This window comes from Dendrobates tinctorius, unplaced genomic scaffold, assembly GCF_039654945.1.
Source record: "Dendrobates tinctorius isolate UK_male_01 unplaced genomic scaffold, ASM3965494v1 ptg000013l, whole genome shotgun sequence".
Classification (NCBI taxonomy): domain Eukaryota; kingdom Metazoa; phylum Chordata; class Amphibia; order Anura; family Dendrobatidae; genus Dendrobates; species Dendrobates tinctorius.
In genome coordinates, this window is record NW_027361681.1 from 3,917,843 (window position 1) to 3,939,039 (window position 21,197).

The 21,197-nt window shown below is 45.6% G+C and overlaps 1 protein-coding gene across 2 annotated transcripts in view; it reads right to left on the reverse strand.

Annotated features, from left to right (window-relative positions):
* Positions 1-21,197, reverse strand: part of LRSAM1 (leucine rich repeat and sterile alpha motif containing 1) — a 91,702-nt gene that overhangs the window by 19,484 nt on the left and 51,021 nt on the right. For both annotated transcript variants that reach the window (XM_073558317.1, XM_073558316.1), the window contains 4 exons: positions 20,622-20,717; positions 20,077-20,175; positions 19,867-19,998; positions 19,708-19,780 (listed from right to left, as the gene is read on the reverse strand). In XM_073558317.1, the coding sequence (XP_073414418.1) occupies positions 19,708-19,780; positions 19,867-19,998; positions 20,077-20,175; positions 20,622-20,717 (400 nt within the window). The remainder of the gene's footprint in view (positions 1-19,707; positions 19,781-19,866; positions 19,999-20,076; positions 20,176-20,621; positions 20,718-21,197) is intronic.

Below are 21,197 nucleotides of genomic sequence, written 5' to 3' on the forward strand. Positions count from 1 at the left end.
CAATATACATTACAGCATAACAATAATCACATAGATCAAAACAGATGCCAAGAGGAATGAGGGCCCTGCTCACAAGCTTACAGTCTATGAGGAAAAGGGGAGACACGAAAGGTGGGTGGTAACAGTTTCCCTGATTGTATGGACCAGCCATAATGTTAAGTGTGGAACAGTACAGATGCAGAGGGCTATTGGATGCATAAAGCATGTGGGAACATGATGCGGGGAACCTGGTTATGGTAAAAAACTTTTGGCTGTGCCACATAGGGATAGATTAGGTAAATGTGTTGAGGCGGTAGGCCAGTCTGAACAAATGAGTTTTCAGGGCACGCTTAAAATTGTGGGGATTGGGGACTAATCGTATTGACCTGGGAAGTGCATTCCAAAGAATTGGCGCAGCACGTGTATAGTCTTGAAGACGGGAGTGGGAGGTTCTGATTATTGAGGATGCTAACCTCAGGTCATCAGCAGAACGGAGGGCACGGGTAGGATGGTATACTGAAACAAGGGAGGAGATGTAGGGTGGTGCTGAGCAATGAAGAGCTTTGTGGGTGAGGGTAATAAGTTTGTACTGGATTCTGGAGTGGATGGGTAGCCAGTGTAATGACTGGTACAAGGTAGAGGCATTGGTGTAACGATTGGCGAGGAATATGATCCTGGCAGCTGCATTCAAGACAGATTGGAGGGGGGAGAGTTTGGTAAGAGGGAGACCGATTAGAAGGGAGTTACAATAGTCGAGACGAGAATGAATAAGAGAAACAGTCAGAGTTTTTGCAGAGTCAAAAGTAAGAAAAGGTCGAATTCTAGAAATGTTTTTGAGGTGCAGATAACAAGAGCGAGCCAGTGATCGGATGTGGGGGACAAAGGAAAGCTCGGAGTCAAGTATGACCCCAAGACAGCAGGCATGTTGCTGGGGAGTAATAGTAGAATCACACACGGAAATGGCAATGTCGGGTATAGGTACATTAGTAGAGGGAGGAAACACAAGGAGTTCAGTTTCAGATATAGTGAGCACATGATGTTAGATACAGCGTTTAGACAATTGCCGGTGTTTTCTAGAAAGGCTGGCGTGATGTCAGGAGAAGAAGCGTATAATTGGGTGTCGTCAGCATAGAGATGGTACTGGAAACCAAATTTACTGATTGTTTGACCAATAGGGGCAATATACAAAGAGAAGAGGAGGGGGCCTAGGTCTGATCCTTGAGGAACCCCAACAGTAAGGGGAAGATGAGAGGAGGAGGAGTCAGCAAAAGATACAGTAAAGGAGCGGTCAGAGTGGTCAGAAAGATAGGAGAACCAGGAGAGAACGGTGTCCTTGAGGCCAATGGAACGGAGCATAGTGAGGAGGAGCTGATGATCCAAGAGAATTAGCATGGAGTAATGACCATTTGATTTAGCTGTTAGTAGATCATTAGAGAATTTAGTGAGGGCAGTTTCAGTAGAATGTAAAGAGTGGAACCCGGATTGGAGAGGGTCAAGAAGAGAGTTTTCTGAGAGATAGCGGATAAGACGGGAGTGGACCAGGCGTTCCAGGAGTTTAGAGATGAAGGGAAGATTAGAAACAGGTCTATAGTGAGCGGCACAGTTTGGGTAGTAGATGTATGACGGCATGCTTAAATGAGGAGGGAAAGATACCAGAAGTGAGAGAGATGTTAAATATTTTAGTTAGGTGAGGGGTGACAGCAGGGGAAAGGGTCTGGAGTAGATGTGACGGAAATGGGTCACTGGTGCAAGTGGTTGGGCGGGAAGATGCAAGGAGCCTGCTTACTTCTTCTTCTGTGACTGGTTCAAAGTCAGAGAGTGAGTTAGATGCAGTGGGGGAGGGAGGACAGTGCATGAGGTGATTGGGAGATAATTTCCTGTCGGATCTGGTCAATTTTTTCTTTGAAGTAATTGGCCAGATCGTCAGCTCGAAGCTCCGTGGTTGGGGCCTGCACTCTTGGGTTGAGTAGAGAATGAAAAGTGTCAAAGAGACATTTAGGGTTATTGGACAGTGAAGTGATGAGGGTGTTGAAATAGGTTTGTTTTGAGAGGTGAAGGGCAGTGTTGTATGTTCGAAGCATAAACTTATAATGGATGAAATCTTCGGGTAGGTTGGATTTTCTCCACAGACGTTCGGCGCACCTGGAGCACCGCTGCAGGAAACGTGTTTGCAGGGTGTGCCAGGGTTGTCGCCGTCTGTGTTGTGGTGTTCTATGTATAGGAGGAGCAAATTCATCGAGGGCACTTTGAAGTGTTTCATTGAAATGTTTCAATGCAGAATCAGGACATGAGAGGGAGGAGATAGGGGCCAATGAAGACTGTGAGTTCTTCATAAGTTTCTGGGTGTTAATGGCCTGTATGTTTCTATAAATATGGACAGTGGGAGAGACCTGAGCAGCCTGGCAGTTCTTGATAGAGAATGAAAGAAGGTTGTGGTCAGAGAGCGGGAGAGGGGAGTATGCAAAATCATTCACTGCACAAAGCCGAGAGAAGACCAAGTCGAGGGAGTTCCCGTCTTCATGCATTGGAGAATTAGTAAGCTGCAAAAGGCCAAACGAGAAGGTTAGAGATAAAAGGTGAGTAGCAGATGGGCAGAGGGGAAGAGCAATGGGGATGTCGAAATCGCCCATGATGAGGGTAGGGATGTCACAGGAGAGAAAATGTGGAAGCCAAGTGGCAAAATGATCCAGGAACTGATGGGAGGGGCCGGGAGGACGATATACCACCGCCACTCGCATGGAGAAGGGGGTGTAGAGTCTGACTGCATGGACCTCAAAAGAAGGAAAGACAAGTGAGGGTACTTGAGGGATAATCTGAAAGGTACATTTGGATGATAGGAGCAGACCAACGCCTCCACCTGCTCTATTGTCTGATCTTGGGGTATGAGAGAAGTGTAGTCCCCCGTATGAAAGAGCAGCAGCAGCAGCGGTAGTGTCTGACTGCTGGATCCAGGTTTCAGTAAGAGCCAGAAGGTTAAGAGAATTAGAAAGGAAAAAGTCATGAGTGAAGGAGAGTTTGTTACACACTGAGCGAGAATTCCAAAGTGCACAATGAAGAGAGACAGATGGCATGCAGGGAATATTAATAAGATTAGAGGGGTTTCTGAGCGTAGCAGTTGGGGGGTTTGACTTTCTATAACATGGGGGACCAGGGTTGGGAGCAATATCTCCTGCGACTAGGAGAAGGAGGATAGAAAGAGTGAGCAGATGGTTAAGTGATTTGTGAGAGCGTCTCTGATGTTGAATGGTGGGACTGAATGGATCTGTGCAATTTAGCAATGTGAAAAGAGCGTGAGTGCTATACATAGGAGAGGAAAGGAGTGAGGGGCCAATATGGATGGAGTGTAGAGAGTTAATACCAGGGCGGTGGATGTGTGTAAATGCAGCGGCCAGGATATAAGTTATACAAATGCATATGGTAAATATTTGCGGTACTCCAAATGTACAGGGAATAGATTTATTTATTTGTCTTACCTGTCTCCTGCCCTGTCTAACTGCTATGTTATAACTGCCATGTTATAACTGTCAGCGTACTTAGATACATGTACTTTGATTATATGTACATAAATGCCACCCTGCATAAATGCCTTCCACAGGCTAGCTCTGAATTTATAGAAGGCCACTTCTAAGAGCTTCCTTTTTTTTTTTCTCTCCTTACTCGTTAGCAATCAAACAAACTAAGTTAGGACAGCAGGACACAATAAATGTATTTAGCAGATAAACAAGTGTCCAGGCCTACATGGATCATAAACCACTTTGAAAAGTTACTTGACCACAATAGCATAAGGGGACAAGCAGGGTGAGTTGAAATAACTATATACCATTATATATGCTGCAAAGATGAATGATAGAGGTTGAACACATGCAGGATTCTGTGAAGTTGCTGGGAAGAGTTAAATACCATAATATATGTTGCAAAGATGAATGATAGAGGCTGAACACATGCAGGGTTTGTCTGGGTTGGAGAATACCCTTAGTTAATGGGGTCTGATCATGAAGATGATGGGTGTCTTACTACCATGAAATGTGTGTCTTCATAGTGGCTCTGCACTCTGGTAACTCTTACAGATATGGGTCCTAAATAGTTGAAGAGTAGGCAATAGCGTATCATCTTGCTATGACAATTCCTTTTACTACTACTCTTACTCCCCTGTCACTGCCATTCAGCACCTCAACACACCTATAAAAGGAACACTCTGGGTAAAACTAATTTGCAATGGTTTGCACTTTGCCGACACTGCGGGGGCGGAGCATGACAATAGGGTTCGCTCTTACGGGCATGCTCCGCCTCCTGAGTCTCTCATTGACTCTTGCGGAGGCGAAAAACAGATGAAGTTGTATAAAAGGGAGCCGGACAGGACGCATGCCCAGTTGGCAGGTATAGTGCACACATTCCATTCTAACATAAAGGACAGGTGCATAATACCTGCTGGCAGCGTATGAATCCTGACAAACATTGGACAGTCCCTTTAATGGCCAAGTCTCCTAAGTTATACTTGGGCAACCTATTCTTAAAAGCTGTATTTCCTCATTTAAATTAAAAATAACAGGTACTTGCTTTTCACACCAGCACCATACTAGCGATGTTGGCACCATGACATTGTTATGCCTTGTGCATTCTACTGCCAATCACCATCACTAATGGCAGGGCTGTGGAGTCTGAGTCGTGGAGTCTGAGTTGGAGTTGGTATAAAATGGACCGATTCCGACTCCTAAAATATATAATAAATTGGGTACAGTAGTTCAATGCAGAATGTGCTGAATATTTTTTCATAGGAATTTGGGAAAGTTATGAAATGTCCTATAAATGACTGTTCTATTCCTGATCTAAGGCTACATTCACACACAGCGTTTTTCCTGCGTTTTTTGAGTATACGCTTTTCAGTTGCAAAAGCAGATCAGCTTTTGAAAAACCGCATCATCTGAAAGGTTTTTGAGCTCATAGATTATGTTTTCAATAGCAAAAGCAGATTAGAAATCTTCTCTATCTATATATCCATTTATCCATATCTGTCTATCCATATAATATCTGTACCAAAAAGAATGAAAGCCGGAAAGCACACAGACTAACACTCCTTTTTTTTTTTTTAGCACAAGTCAGGTACACCTCATAGCTGCCCAAAAGGACGCCCAGGACAGGCATTGCTCATCTTCAGTAACACATCAACATCAATTGATTGTTGGAATAAGTAGACTGCATTCATCTCCACATCTTCTTAAGGTGCAGGCTTTATTTTCAAGTGTAGGGGTGTGCAGTATGAAATTCTGCATAACAGTATGAGGTTCTGCCCCCCCCCCCCCCCCAGATTTCATCCTGGCTACGCCTATAGTGTGAATGTAGCCCGAGGATCTAGGCCTTATCTTAGCCGAGATAAGTCATAGTGTGTGTGTGTATATTATATATATATATATATAGTCAAGGTGAAAATATATTTTCTTATATAACTTTTATACTTTTATACTGTGAAACAATAAGTTTTTCCTAATTGCTTGCTAATGCAAATGTAACTGTATTAAAGATGGCTGCCAGTGTTCACTTTCACTTAAATTCAGTGTCTAAAGAGTTAAGTTAAGTTTCATTTCTCCTAAAAAAGATAACTCAGGAATGTGAAGAAGAAGTAACCATCGGGAGACGTTTTGACGAATCAGAGAGGGACTGGACACTAGATGTATACTGCATAAACCCCGCCTAATGCACGCCTTCCCCTAACACTCAATATAGTATTGTGTATTTGTAAATAAAGCCAGTTGTTGTACTGCTCCTGACAGGTGTGGATGCGGGACATTAGCTAAGACTGAATCAGCTGCGTGTCTGAGTCATTCTTAATTGGTACCAGATGTTTTGCGCTCGCACAATGATTTGGAATGACTGGTGAATGAGGATTTATTGTCGTTTACGACCCCGACAATTTGGAGCCCAACGGGGGGCGTGGACAGTGATCCGAGGCTCCTCTGGACCCATGCCTGGATGTCTGTGGATGATACCTGTAGTGGCTGACCTCGAGGACTGATCACCCTCCAAAACACGGTAAGTGAGATCATATACACTGTATGTGTCACACTTGCTAGTGTCTCAGCCGTTATTGGTTTGTCTGTGGTCTCCTTGGGTCTGAGGGGTGACCGGTCGAGTGGTGAGACTGAGTGCGATCCTGTGCCACGCTCTGAACCAGCAACTGAGAGACGTCGCATTCTGCGCGTCCTCGTGTACACCACACCTCCTCCACCGGTCATTGTACTCCATTCAACCACCGTACCCGTGACTATTGTCTAGTAGTGAAGTGGAGTGATAAATTGAGCTAGTTGCAGATTGTGGGGCAACTTAGAGGAAGGGATAGGAGACGCAGCCTCTGTGATATTGTACCAGCTAGGTAATTAAGACGTCCCGAGAAGGGACCACCTGTATTTCTGTGGAGGGCTCTCACTAGGAGACCGCCTCCCGACTGTTGGAATATCGTGGCAGGATAATCTGTTAATCACTGCTGTTCAAGGTTAGGGAAAGGAAATATTGAGCGCGAGGCTCTTTTCCTAGTACGTCGAACGTGAGGCTCCGTACTGTGGAACATCAGTGTTGATATCGCTACCAGTGGTTTTTCTGCAGAGAACCATAGTATTCTGTAAGAGTCATGCTGCGTATCTTAAAGCAGAAGAAGTCTGTGCCCCACAAGTTAGATGAGGATGCTGTGGAGGTCAAGGCAATAGTAGCGTCACGGGAAGGCAAGAAGGCAGTCAAGAATGTTGAGAGATTGTATAAGCATGTAGGATTGCCCTCGTCAGGGAGATTACAGCCGGCTATGTGGCATAATCTCATAGAGAACAAACGAGGCATGTTGAAAGATAAAGGATTGTTAGAACAAGCACAAGCTCATCTGCGAGTTGCGCGAGGCTTGAAGAATGAAGGATGGAAAGAGATTGATGGGGAAGGAGGATCAGACAATGCGGAACCTGTGTTTGGTTATAAAATGCCTTTGAACTGTGATCTTATAGATTGTAAAATGGCCGCCGTGCCACTGATGATGAAAATGCAGTCCCAACCACCGCCCTATAATGGCGACAAGACGAGCTCTCCAGAAGCGTGGGTGTGTCCTGTTTGTGGCGTGCAGAATCCAACCTGGGTGGAAACCTGCCGTGTGTGTGGGGCGGGCCGTCCTTGGGGTTCCGCCCAGACCATGGACGGAAGTGGGGCATGCCACGCCTCCACCGGCAGCCATCTTGGTGCACCCGGAATTCCTCCCCAGCCACTATGTCCGCTGGTAACACTTTCCGGCGAGTACTATCAGGGACCACCACGTCCTGAGAAACCTCCGGCACCGACCGATGCTGTTCCCACCTCTAATGTTCCTGTTTCTGTTCCGGCCTCTGGGCCTAGTCTCCCGGTGCAACCCACTGTGATATTTGTAAATACACCTGGTCAAGGTCCCTTCACTCTTGATGCCCTGACCGGCAGTACGGCTTTCCGGTCCGTAATGCGTATGAGGCGCCAAGCTATCGGAGATGATGAGGGATCAGAAGATTCTGACAATCAGGTTGCTACAATTCCCCCTGCCCCGCCACTGCTATTAGGTCCGTTCGAATCCCCCCGGCCCGGAAGGAGCCCACTACCTACCCCTCTCAACAAATCCTCTAGGTTGCCCCATGACCCTGAAATCTGGTTCCCCTGTCATTCACGCTATTACATCACACCTCAGGGCTCCCAGGTTCTTTTCTCAGTGGGGTATGGGGACATAGTTACCCACCAGGTAGGAGCCATAGTGAACCCAGCTAACTCTACCCTGTCGCATAGAGGTGGTTTGGCCCAACAGATAGCTAAAAAGGGAGGCCCAGCCATAACCCAAGAGTGTCAGGCCTACCTTACCAATTATGGCCCCTTGCATCCAGGAGACGCTATGTCCACCCAGGGAGGGAATTTGCCCTGTGATATAGTGTTACACACTGCAGGCCCTATATATGATTACAGGACACCCGAGCATTGCCGTACAATATTGCAGACCGCCTTACAGACAGTGCTTATCTTTGCAGGACGGCTAGGGAGAGATACACTTCCTCGTAGAACTTTGGCTATACCATTGATATCTTCAGGACTCTTTGGATACCCACTGGGCCCCTGTATGAAGGAACACGTTGAAGTCATCAAGAATTGTCTCCAATCAACCCCAGATCTCGATTTACAAGAAGTTAGGATCGTCTGTTACCATGAATCCGGATTAGAGGGCATCATGCCCTTGGTAGCTGAATACATGATACCACTGATGCACACAGGTATAAAGCCCCTGGATGAGGTAATACCCACAGCACCCCCAACTGCCCCGAAGGATGAGGCAGTGACACATGACGAAGAAGGGCTGAAGCTGAAATACAAACCCTTCACTCCGGTACAAATTGATGCTATTGTTAACAAGTTACCTGACCCGGACAAATTTCCCATGCAGTATGTAAGGAAACTGGAACAGACTAGGAGCATCTACGGGGCTACATGGTCTGATCTATCAGGCATCACCTCAATCAAAGCCTCCGAATATTTTCTCCCCACCATCATGAAGGAATTGGACCCCACTAAAGCAGGACCTCTCAACAAGTTCAAGTCTGGAAAGGAGTTTATCGCTCAACTCACAAAGTGGGCCCAGGATCGTCTCTGTGACGAAGCAGGATCAATACAGGATATACAACAAGAATCTGGTGAAGCTGTGGAGAAATACGCTGCCAGACTAACTATGCAGTTTGAAGACTTGGGTTATTCAACTCATGTGAAGACGCAGGCAGCCTTGGTGGTCCGTGCTTTTATTGATGGTCTGGAAGATCCACTGAAGGATAAGGTCATGAAGCTTCGTCCCGAATTACCTGATGGTCCCCTAAAACAGGCCCTCACTGTTGTGAAGAGTTATCAGAAAATGCTTCAAAGGGAAGAAAAAGAAGCAGAAAAGGAAGCAGAGAATCACCACGCTTGAGGCCGAGAGGGTCCCAGGGCCAAAACTACAGGGACAGACCAGTTCGTGATGACCAAGGGAGACCTCTGTGTTGGGAGTGTGCCAGCCCTGGTCATATGAGAAGAAGTTGTCCTCGCAGGGGGCACCCTCAGAGACCTCTTCCTCCTCCACACTCATGAAGTTCAGGCCAACCGGTGCCCACTTTTCCCGCCACCTGTACTTCCTCGTCTTGTGGTACAGTGACCCTGGAAGTGGACAATCAACCTCTCAAGTTCTTAGTGGACACTGGGGCGGCCACCTCTGTTATCTCTTCATCTCAGCTGCCTCCTACAATCTCCCTGTCTTCAGATTTCCTCACATGTATTGGAGTTGAAGGTCAACAAACCTCATCACCACTCACTGTTCCCGTCCCAGCTGGCCCATTCTCTGGTGTCTTTGCCAAATTTCTGGTGTCTGAAACCTGCCCCGTCAACCTTCTAGGAGCTGACCTCCTTCAAAGGCTTCACGCTACCATCATCTTCGGTGATCAAGGGATGGAATTGCAATTACAAGATCCTGCCTCACAACAAGGCACTGAAGATCGTTGTGTCCTTAAAGCTTTCCCTCTGATGATGATGACTCTGCAAACGACACCTTCCCCGGATTTGCCCAATCTACCTACCACTCTGTGGTCAACTGGACCTGAGGATGTGGGTCTGCTCAAAGTGCCTCCAGTAAAAGTCCACCTCAAACCTGGGCACCCATACCCCAGACTACCTCAGTATCCGCTTAAGGCTGCCCAAGAGCGGAGCCTTGGAGTTCAGATTACCTCCCTCTTACATTCTGGAGTGCTAATCAGATGTGTTTCACCCTGTAACACACCCCTGTTTCCAGTGAAGAAGAAGACAGCTCCTGGAGACCCTCCGAAGTACAGACTTGTACAGGACCTCAGAGCAGTCAATTCAGCCACCATCTTGGAAACTCCTGTGGTACCCAACCCAAACACCTTGATTTCTCAAGTGCCTACTTCAGCAACACTCTTCACCGTTATTGACCTGGCTAATGCTTTCTTCAGTGTCCCGCTTCATGAAGACTCACAGTTTTTATTTGCCTTCACGTTTCAAGGATCTCAGCTGACCTGGACCAGGACACCACAGGGTGCCCAGAACTCCCCTAACCAGTTCACTCATGCTATGAAGATGACCCTGGATCCGTGGGTGTTACAGAATCTTCATGTCACGCTTCTCCAGTATGTTGATGACCTACTCCTCTGTGGAACTGAAGAGAATCTGTTCGCTGCTTCTGAGTCCTTGCTCCTTTTTCTTCATTCTGCCAACTGCAAAGTCTCAAAGGCCAAGGTCCAGTGGTGCAAAGAGAAAGTCGTCTTCCTCGGACACTGCATCTCTCAAGGCTCGAGACACCTCACCGAGGACAGAAAACATGCAATCGAGGATATCCCTTATCCAAAGACATACTCTGCTATGCAGTCTTTCTTAGGACTCATTACCTACTGCAGACAGTGGATTCCGGATGCTTCAAGACTCATGCAACCTTTGTATGATTGCCTCAAGACTGGAGGACCGGACTGGGATCATGCTGAAAATCCGTATATCTATGCTCAGCAAAAGGACTGTTTCCTGGCTCTCAAGGAAGCTGTTGTCAGCGCCCCTGCTCTGGGTCTCCCTGACTACACTCAGCCGTTTCATCTCTTTGTTTCAGAATCTGAAGGACATGCCTCTGGTGTGCTGGCACAGAAACATGCTGATCGTTTCCGTCCTCTGGCCTACTACTCAGCCAGGCTAGACCCTGTTGCCAGAACTGCTCCTTCCTGCCTCAAGGCTGTGCATGCAGCCCATGTTCTTCTCGATAAGTCTGCTGACATAGCACTTGGTCATGACTTGGTCATTCAAGCTGGACATGATCTCTCTGCTGTCCTCCAACAAACATCTCCTAAGCATCTAACGAGCCAAAGACATCTCAGACTTCAGTGCTCTCTACTTCTGCCCTCCAACATCACCTTCCAGAAATGTACTACCATCAACCCAGCCACTTTGCTTCCACATTCTAGGGGGGAGTTCCCTGACGGGTATAAGGACTTACCAGACGGGAGGTCACCTGATGACCCGCATGACTGTGTAAAAGCACTGGAACAAGAAGCCTCTGCACCACAAAATGTGGTAACTCAAGAACTTCTCAACCCTGATTTGCAACTATGGACTGATGGATCTCGATTTGCAGACTCTTATGGCAAGTTCCACACTGGATATGCGGTCACCACTGAAACAGAAGTCCTTCTGGCTGAAGCCTTGCCACCTCACCTTTCGGCTCAAGAAGCCGAACTTGTGGCCCTACAACAAGCATGTTATCTAGCAGAAGGGAAGACGGCCAATGTCTACACTGACTCAAGATACGGCTATGGAATCTGTCACGATTTTGGATTCCTGTGGAAGTCCCGAGGGTTCATTACGGCTACAGGAACCCCTGTTAAACATGCACTAAGGATTAAAGCCCTGATGAAGGCATTGGAGCTACCTGTACAAATTGCGGTGATCAAGGTCAAAGCTCACGGGAAAGTCAATTCGAAGGAGACTAGAGGAAACCATTTAGCAGATCAAGCTGCCAAAGCTGCTGCCATAAAGAATGTCTCAGCAAAGTGGGAAGAAGAAGAAACAGCACCAGAAAAACCCTGTTGGGAAGGCACTGATACACCTGTGATGCCTGTGCTTACCAGAGCACAAACAAGAGAACAGGCAACCAAAGAAGCTACCCAAGCCGAAGGAGAACGAGACTTTGAGAAGTCCGAAGCCCGAAGAAAGAAGAGGGAGTTGATAGAAGACATGGAAATGGAATACCCTGCCACTGGATCTGTCTGGAAGCCAGCCCGACCACCTGAAGAGAGATTGTGGGAAGAACAAAAGTTGACCTCTAAAGAAGAAAAGAAGCAGTGGGAAGCTGCAGGAGCCATTCATGGGAATCGTAGTTCTGCCGGACAATACCAATTTCCTAGACTCTATAAGGTGGATGGGAAACCCTGTCTACCCAAAAGAATGTATCCAGCCGTTGCAGCATGGGCTCATGGATCAACTCATCGAGGAAAGAACCAAGCTCTGGCCTGTATCAAGAAGCTCTACTGGGCCCCAGGAATCTCTACCACTGTCACAGCCTACTCAAGAGCCTGCCAAGTCTGTGCCATCTGTAACCCAACAGCCACCGCCAAGGTTCCACTTCAGCATCTTGCCAAACCAGACTACCCTTGGCAGAGAATCCAGGTTGATCATATTCAGATGCCCAAGTCAGGAAAGTATGAGTATGTCCTAGTGGCTGTGGATATGTTCTCAGGATGGCCCGAAGCCTACTCAGTGACCAACATGACTGCCAAAACTACAGCTAAGAAGCTCATCACTGAAATTTCGTGCAGATTTGGAATTCCCGAAGTTGTTGAATCAGATCAAGGCCCAGCCTTCACTGCCAATGTCTACGAGGAATTGTGGCACATGTTAGGGACAGATTTGGGTCTGCACACCCCCTATCACCCCTCCAGTTCAGCCAAAGTTGAGAGAATGAACTCCACAATTAAGACCCAGTTGCTTAAAATGAGCCAGGACCACCCACTCCCATGGCCAGATTTGCTCCCCGTGGTCCTATACCATATCAGACACACCCCACAGGGAAAACACGGCCTGACTCCCTTTGAGATTCTTTTTGGTGCTCCACCTAAAATAGGAGACATTAGGCCACAAGAGTTGTCTGAGACAAATGATAAAGTTGTACAATTTGTGATTGCATTGTCTAAGGAACTGTCTAACACCCACTCTACAGTTTCTGCTTCTCTTCCAGAATCCACAGGTGACGTGGTCCATGACTTTGTGCCAGGAGACCTGGTGTATGTGAAAAAGTTTGTGCGCAGAGATTGTCTCCAGCCGAGATTTGAAGGACCCCACACGGTGATCCTGGTCACCCCCACTGCAGTAAAACTTGAAGGAAAGAGCACCTGGATTCATGCTTCACACTGTAAAAGAGACCGAACCAGTGTTTAGTCACAGTAGTGACTGAAGGGAAATGTTGCTGTTGTTTTTGACCTTGGGACTGGGGGCCATCCTCGCCCCTACCTCTTCGGCCCCTATTGTAAATAAGAATTCTGGTCCCTTTATTCTCTGGGTAAACCTGACAGCCCCGGTGAATATCTGGCGATTTGATTTCTGTGATGTAGTCAAGTGCCTTGAGACTGAACGGGTGGTAGAGGGGATCATCCAGTTCTATATGTGTGTTACCAGACAAGACAACAATAATTGTCATTATTGGACAGATGCTGCCTGGAGTACGGGGAATGATTGGGGATATAAACCTAGCGAAGCCATGTTCCCCAAGGATGGGACGGGTAGGAGTCTTCGTGAGAGAATGCATCTAACAGCCCTTCTGCAACCATTTAGGGGCTGTAAATGGGGTAGAAGCTGTCACCCCCTTCTCCTAAATCTTGAAAGCCCTCAATCTGCTGATCTGCAGACGTTCGTACTAGGAAGGCATTATAATTATGTATTTAGTGCTGGACCTTATGCGTATTTAGGCCATATACGGCTTCAGGATATTAGCTTCAGACCAACCAAGGCCCCCGTTACCAGTACACCTAAAATAGGCCCAGGTGAGCGTTTGCAAAATGTAGTTAATGAAGTGATCCCCATTCCAGGTCTCAGTTGGCAAGAGGTTTTCTCCATAGAAACACAAACAGCCCCAAGGAAAAATTTGTGGTTAGAATGGGTGAGGTACAATGTAAAAGTCCAGAATATCTCTGTAGGATGTATTGCTTGTGCTGCTGCGAATACACACCTATACACACATGCATTGCTTTTCCCTGATGACAACACCACTGCCTGTGTCATGAATTTGTTGAAAGGTTTGAAGCCCACTGATTGCCCAGATTACGTCCCACTAATTCATAAGGAACCCAAACTAAAGGTCCCAGGAGAAGTAACTGTATTAGCTGACAATTACACCTGCTATAATTCCCACGACACCACAGGTACACCAGTAGGGATCTTCGAGACAGGTTTCTGCAAAGAGAATAGTTCTCTAGATACTGACTTGTTAATCAAACATACACAATATATGTATGACATTTATTGGTTATGTGGAGATGGTAAGCTCCGTCCTAGGTTGCCAAATGCCTGGACAGGCCAATGCACCCTTGTTAAACTAGCTATGCAGTTCAAGATTCTACCCTGGGATCCAAAGATACCTGATGAACCTACCAGGAAAAGGAGAAGCCTCGATCAGCTCCATATGAGTTATGAAGAAGATCCACTAGTATATATTGATGCTATTGGAGTGCCAAGGGGGGTGCCTGACCAATTTAAAGCCCAGAACCAGATCTATGCTGGCTTTGCTTCTATAATCCCACAGGTGCAGATTAATAAAAATGTTGAATGGATCAATTACATATATTACAGTGAACAAAGGTTTGTCAATTTCAGCCAAGATGCCTTCCAAGGTATAGTTGAAGAATTGGGCCCTAACACTAGAATGACACTCCAAAATCGACTAGCCCTTGATATGATATTAGCTGAGAAAGGAGGAGTTTGTGGGATGGTGGGAGAGGAGTGTTGTACCTATATCCCTCAGAACTCTGGAGTGAATGGAAAAACCATGATAGCCCTTAAAAAGATAACTGGGTTAGCAGCAGAATTGAAAACTAATGCTGGAGTAGACACATCTTTCTTTTCCGGCTGGTTGGGTGGACTCAAGGGATTCCTTCAACAAGCTTGTATAGTACTGATTGCCCTCCTTGTAATTGGATCGATAACTCTTTGTTGTGTTATTCCCTTGTATAAAAAGGTTATTGCCAAAGCAACTCCGACTGGCACCTTCCTCAATCAAGAAGTAGACCCACCAGAGTACGATGGTACTGATCTAGGGGAGATCCCTAAGTATATTCCCCTCAAGAGAGTAGACAAAACCTCCCATTCTCAGATGATGTTAAGAGACTTAGTTTAGGGACAGCGGGAGAACTCCATGTGAGGTTAGTGAAGGGTTCAGCTGCCTGGAGGCCTCTCGTTAGGGGAGAGCTTCTGAGGTGTCTGGATGAAGAAATCCACCTCCCCTTTTCCCATCGCATGGACAGTCTCGAAGGATCTTTCATTAAGGGAAAAACTTAGTGTTTAGGGGGGATTGTCAAGGTGAAAATATATTTTCTTATATAACTTTTATACTTTTATACTGTGAAACAATAAGTTTTTCCTAATTGCTTGCTAATGCAAATGTAACTGTATTAAAGATGGCTGCCAGTGTTCACTTTCACTTAAATTCAGTGTCTAAAGAGTTAAGTTAAGTTTCATTTCTCCTAAAAAAGATAACTCAGGAATGTGAAAAGAAGTAACCATCGGGAGACGTTTTGACGAATCAGAGAGAGACTGGACACTAGATGTATACTGCATAAACCCCGCCTAATGCACGCCTTCCCCTAACACTCAATATAGTATTGTGTATTTGTAAATAAAGCCAGTTGTTGTACTGCTCCTGACAGGTGTGGATGCGGGACATTAGCTAAGACTGAATCAGCTGCGTGTCTGAGTCATTCTTAATTGGTACCAGATGTTTTGCGCTCGCACAATGATTTGGAATGACTGGTGAATGAGGATTTATTGTCGTTTACGACCCCGACAATATATATATATATATATATATATATATATATATATATATATATATATACACAGTACAGACCAGAAGTTTGGACACACCTCAATCAGAGCGTTTTCTTTATTTTCATGACTCTGAAAATTGTAGATTCACTCTGAAGTCATCAAAACTATGAATTAACACATGTGGAATTATATGATTAACAAAAAAGTGTGAAACAACTGAAAATATGTCTTATAGTCTAGGTTCTTCAAAGTAGCCACCTTTTGCTTGATTACTGCTTTGCACACTCTTGGCATTCCTCTTGATGAGCTTCAAGAGGTAGTCACCAAAAATGGTTTTCACTTCACAGGTGTGCCCTATCAGGTTTAATAAGTGGGATTTCTTGCCTTATAAATGAGGTTGGGACCATCAGTTGTGTTGTGCAGAAGTCTGGTGGATACACAGGTGATAGTCCTACTGAATAGACTGTTAGAATTTGTATTATGGCAAGAAAAAAGCAGCTGAGTAAAGAAAAACGAGTGGCCATCATTACTTTAAGAAATGAAGGTCAGTCAATCCAAAAAATTGGGAAAACTTTGAAAGTGTCCCCAAGTGCAGTGGCAAAAAACATCAAGCACTACAAAGAAACTGGCTCACATGAGGACCGCCCCAGGAAAGGAAGACCAAGAGTCACCTCTGCTGCGGAGGATAAGTTCATCCGAGTCACCAGCCTCAGAAATCGCAGGTTAACAGCAGTTCAGATTAGAGACCAGGTCAATGCCACACAGAGTTCTAGCAGCAGACACATCTCTACAACAACTGTTAAGAGGAGACTTTGTGCAGCAGGCCTTCATGGTAAAATAGCTGCTAGAAAACCACTGCTAAGGACAGGCAACAAGCAGAAGAGACTTGTTTGGGCTAAAGAACACAAGGAATGGACATTAGACCAGTGGAAATCTGTGCTTTGGTCTGATGAGTCCAAATTTGAGATCTTTGGTTCCAACCACCGTGTCTTTGTGCGACGCAGAAAAGGTGAACGGATGGACTCTACATGCCTGGTTCACACCGTGAAGCATGGAGGAGGAGATGTGATGGTGTGGGGGTGCTTTGCTGGTGACACTGTTGGGGATTTATTCAAAATTGAAGGCATACTGAACCAGCATGGCTACCACAGCATCTTGCAGCGGCATGCTATTCCATCCGGTTTGTGTTTGGTTGAACCATCATTTATTTTTCAACAGGACAATGACCTCAAACACACCTCCAGGCTGTGTAAGGGCTATTTGACCAAGAAGGAGAGTGATGGGGTGCTACGCCAGATGACCTGGCCTCCACAGACACCAGACCTGAATCCAATCGAGATGATTTGGGGTGAGCTGGACCGCAGAGTGAAGGCAAAAGGGCCAAGAAGTGCTAAGCCTCTCTGGGAACTCCTTCACGACTGTTGGAAGACCATTTCCTGTGACTACCTCTTGAAGCTCATCAAGAGAATGCCAAGAGTGTGCAAAGCAGTAATCAAAGCAAAAGGTGGCTACTTTGAAGAACCTAGAATATAAGACATATTTTCACTTGTTTCACACTCTTTTGTTAATTATATAATTCCACATGTGGTAATTCATAGTTTTGATGCCTTCAGAGTGAATCTACAATTTTCACAGTCATGAAAATAAAGAAAACTCTTTGAATGAGAAGGTGTGTCCAAACTTTGGTCTGTACCGTATGTATGTAATCGACATTATACAGTGTATTACATATTTACAATTTATTACAGTTTTTTGTGTTCTAAAGTTGTATTCCAATAATTAGATATTATGTTCTATCTAAATATCTTGATTATTGGATCATAGAAATGATTAAATGTCTGATGTTCACATTGTACTACAATAAATTTTTCACTTAAATATAAGCAATATATGTGGGAGTCGGAGTTGGAGTCGGTGTAAGGGAAATTGAGGAGTCTGAGTCGGAGTAGCAGGTTTGACTTAGCGACTCCACAGCCCTGACTAATGGGCTACAATTCTCAAACTTCCCTCAGAGGTCTGACCTCAGACTTCAAGAAGTGAGTGGTGGCTAATTGGCTGGTGCACTAATGTTGCATAACAATGTCATGAAAGGCCTGGGTGACCCGGCACTGACATAGCTGGAATGGTACCAGTGGGGGAGGCGGGTATGTTATTTTTATTTTAAATAAGGGAATACAGTATTTAATGAGGAGGCTGTCCAAGTAGTGGACAATACCTTTAATATGGTCCATTTCTGCTCCTGCATACATATACTGTACTACATATGTATAAAATACTATTAAAGAAACCCGCTCTCGACCCATCCTGCACAAACAACTACATACCAGTCTCCAATCTCCCCTTTATCTCTAAACTCTTGCAGCGCCTAGTTTACTCCCGCCTTACCCATTACCTCTCCACTCATTCCCTCCTAGACCCTTCACAGTCCGACTTCCGCCCCCTACATTCAAAAGAAACTGCACTCATCAAAGTGACCAATGAAATTCTGACAGCAAAACGTAACGGTGAACACTCTAAGCTCATTCTTTTTTACCTTTCTGCAGCTTTCGACACTGTTGACCACCGTCTCCTACTCTCTAGGCTCCAGTCACTAGGCATTAAGGACACTGCTCTCTCCTGGTTCTCTTCCTATCTTTCTGACCGCTCCTTCAGTGTTTTGTTCTCTGGCTCCACGTCATCTCCTCTTCCTCTCACTGTTGGGGTACCTCAGGGCTCAGTCCTTGGCCCCCTTCTCTTCTCTCTCTACACGGCCCCAATTGGACAGACTATAAGCAGATTTGGCTTTCAGTACCATCTTTATGCTGATGACACACAACTATACACGTCATCCCCCAACCTTACCCCCACTGTACTACAGAATGCCATTGACTATCTGTCCACAGTCTCCAACATCATGTCTGCCCTCTATCTTAAACTCAACCTCTCAAAAACAACTTCTGCTCCCACCATCTACTAACCTCCCTAAACTTGACATTTCCCTCTCCGTGGGTGGCACCATAATAACACCCCGGCATCAGGCGCGCTGTCTGGGTGTTATGTTTGACACCAATCTCTCCTTCACATCCCATATACAATCTCTTGCCCGCTCTTGCCGCTTACATCTAAAGAACATCTCTAGAATCCATCCTTTTCTCACCATGGAAACAACAAAAACCCTTACTGTCGCCTTGATCCACTCCCGCCTGCACTACTGCAACGCTCTATTAATTGGTCTCCCAGTTACTCGACTTTCCCCTCTCCAGTCCATACTTAATGCAGCAGCCAGGGTCATCCATCTGGCTAATCGGTACTCGGACGTGTCCGCACTTCACCAATCGTTACATTGGCTGCCCATTCATTAAAGCAGGATTCCCCAACTCCAGTCCTTAAGGCCAACCAACAGGTCATGTTTTCAGGATTTCCCTTGTATTGTACAGGTGATGCAATTATCACCTGGGCAATACTAAGGAAATCCTGAAAACATGACCTGTTGGTGGGCCTTGAGGACTGGAGTTGGGGAACCCTGCATTAAAGGATCCACTTCAAAGTACTTGTTGTCACCCACAAAGCTCTCCACAGTGCGGCACTCCCTTACATCTCCTCCCTCATTTCTGTCTATCGGCCTAACCGACCGCTGCGCTCCGCAAACAACTTTAGGCTAACCTCTGCACTAATCCGCACCTCACACTCCAGACTCCAAGACTTCTCCCGAGCTGCACCAATCCTCTGGAATGCTCTACCCCAAGAAATTAGGACTATCAACAATTTGTATAGTTTTAGGCGCGCCTTCAAAACAAATTTGTTCAGAGCAGTCTATCACGTTCACTAATCAGTCATTTTATGTGAAAGTGTGCATGTGTAGCCCATTCACTATTCCCATCTATCCCTCACTCCCTCAAGATGGCTGGACCATCATTGTAAATACACCATTGTAAATACACACCTGTACTCTGTATCTCCCCCACCTCATTGTAGAGAGTAAGCTCTCACGAGCAGGGTCGTCTTATTTTGCTTTAATTATTGTATTGTTAACGTTGTTACTTATGACTTGCGTTTTGAAACTGTTAAACTGTAAAATGCTGCGGAATATGTTGGTGCTATATAAAGATTATTATTATTATATTTATTATTATTACTACAGGGAAGGCAGAGCTGGCAGTGGCATTTGCCCTAATGCAGATAATGATCAATCATTAATGCATTACAAGTTACCTCTCCTGCGTTCTTGAATTTCTCTTGCCTTCTCAATAATGGATATCTGCAAGCCAACTTCCTCCACGCCGATCTGGAGTGACAGAACACAACACGTCCCCATAGTAAATCCTTTGCAAACTTATGAGGGCTCCCACATCGTTAAACATGCACAATTACCTTCCTAAGATCATCCGACGTCATCTTCTCCAGCATCTCCAGGCAGAATCTATGGTGAGCAAATATAGGCAAATACTTCTCTGCAGAAAGCTCCTTGAGGAGATCCACCAGTTCTTGTTCCAGCCCCTCCTCCTAAGAAAGCAACACAAGATGCTTGAGATTCAGAAAAGATCAATGATCAAGGGGGTTAAACAGAGATCTGGAACCTACCTGGAGTCTGAGCGAAAGAGGTTTATGGTTCAGGAGTCTCTGGTACTGGATTAACCAATAGTTCTCTTGCCTTGCCTCGCTCTTCGCGTCCATTTGCATCTGAAAAAAGTGGAGGTATATATTAGAAAATGATACCTCCAATTCCGCAATGGGATGGCGTGGCATGCATGATGCTTCTCCATTTATTATGTGACGGACATAGATAGTCAAGTACACCTCCAGCAGAACGGAAGTCACGTGCATGGCTGCTGATCCAAACTGGGAGATCAGGATCCCCATTGTTGTGATCAGTGAGTGCCTTAGCAGTCAGACCCCCACTGATCAGACACTCATCACCTATGCCTACTTAAAAGAAATCCCATGTTAGTTAAGAGGAGGGCTAGTAATATTAATAGGAATGCAATATGTCATGTCACCTGTGGAGGCGCTGCAGGAAAATAGAGCAGCAGATTACAGTAGTTTGAAGAATTTATGGTAAAAAAAAAAAACTTTGGTTGCCCCAGGGATTGTTCAAAATAAGCTACCCCTTTAAGAGCAGAACTCACCAACACGGCCAACAGCTCCTCTTCCCTCTGTTTCTTGTCCTTAAGGAGCTGCAGTAGGAGATCGCTCAGTGCCCGACGCTGCTCCGCAATCGCCCACTGATGCAACAAAAACACAGTTAGATACAGGGGGCAATGGAAAAACACCAACTGAGCATGGATAGGGGACATGGCATGGCCTCAGCCCACAAGTCCCTAACCCAACAGGTTGACAATATTCACAATGGACCACGTGTGACTCATGGAATGGGCTACTGGGGCAGCCATGGGGCAAGCATGATCTATGAATGGGAATGAGATGCTATTGGAAGTAATGATGCAAAAGAACCCAAAAAAGCTAATGAAATGAGCAATACTCCTTTATGCACTAAGGCATGACTAGTTGTTACAGTACTTTTTTTGGAATGTGCCAAGGATAGCAGTTAGGGTCTACGGTGCTGGCATTTGGGCTTAGGTTAACACTACAGTGTACAAAAATATGCACCATTGTTTTCTAATGCTACAAAACCCGCATCTCTCCAACTAACCATCGAATACAGGGAAAGTGGTCTCCAAAATGGAATTGAAAAAAAAAATATG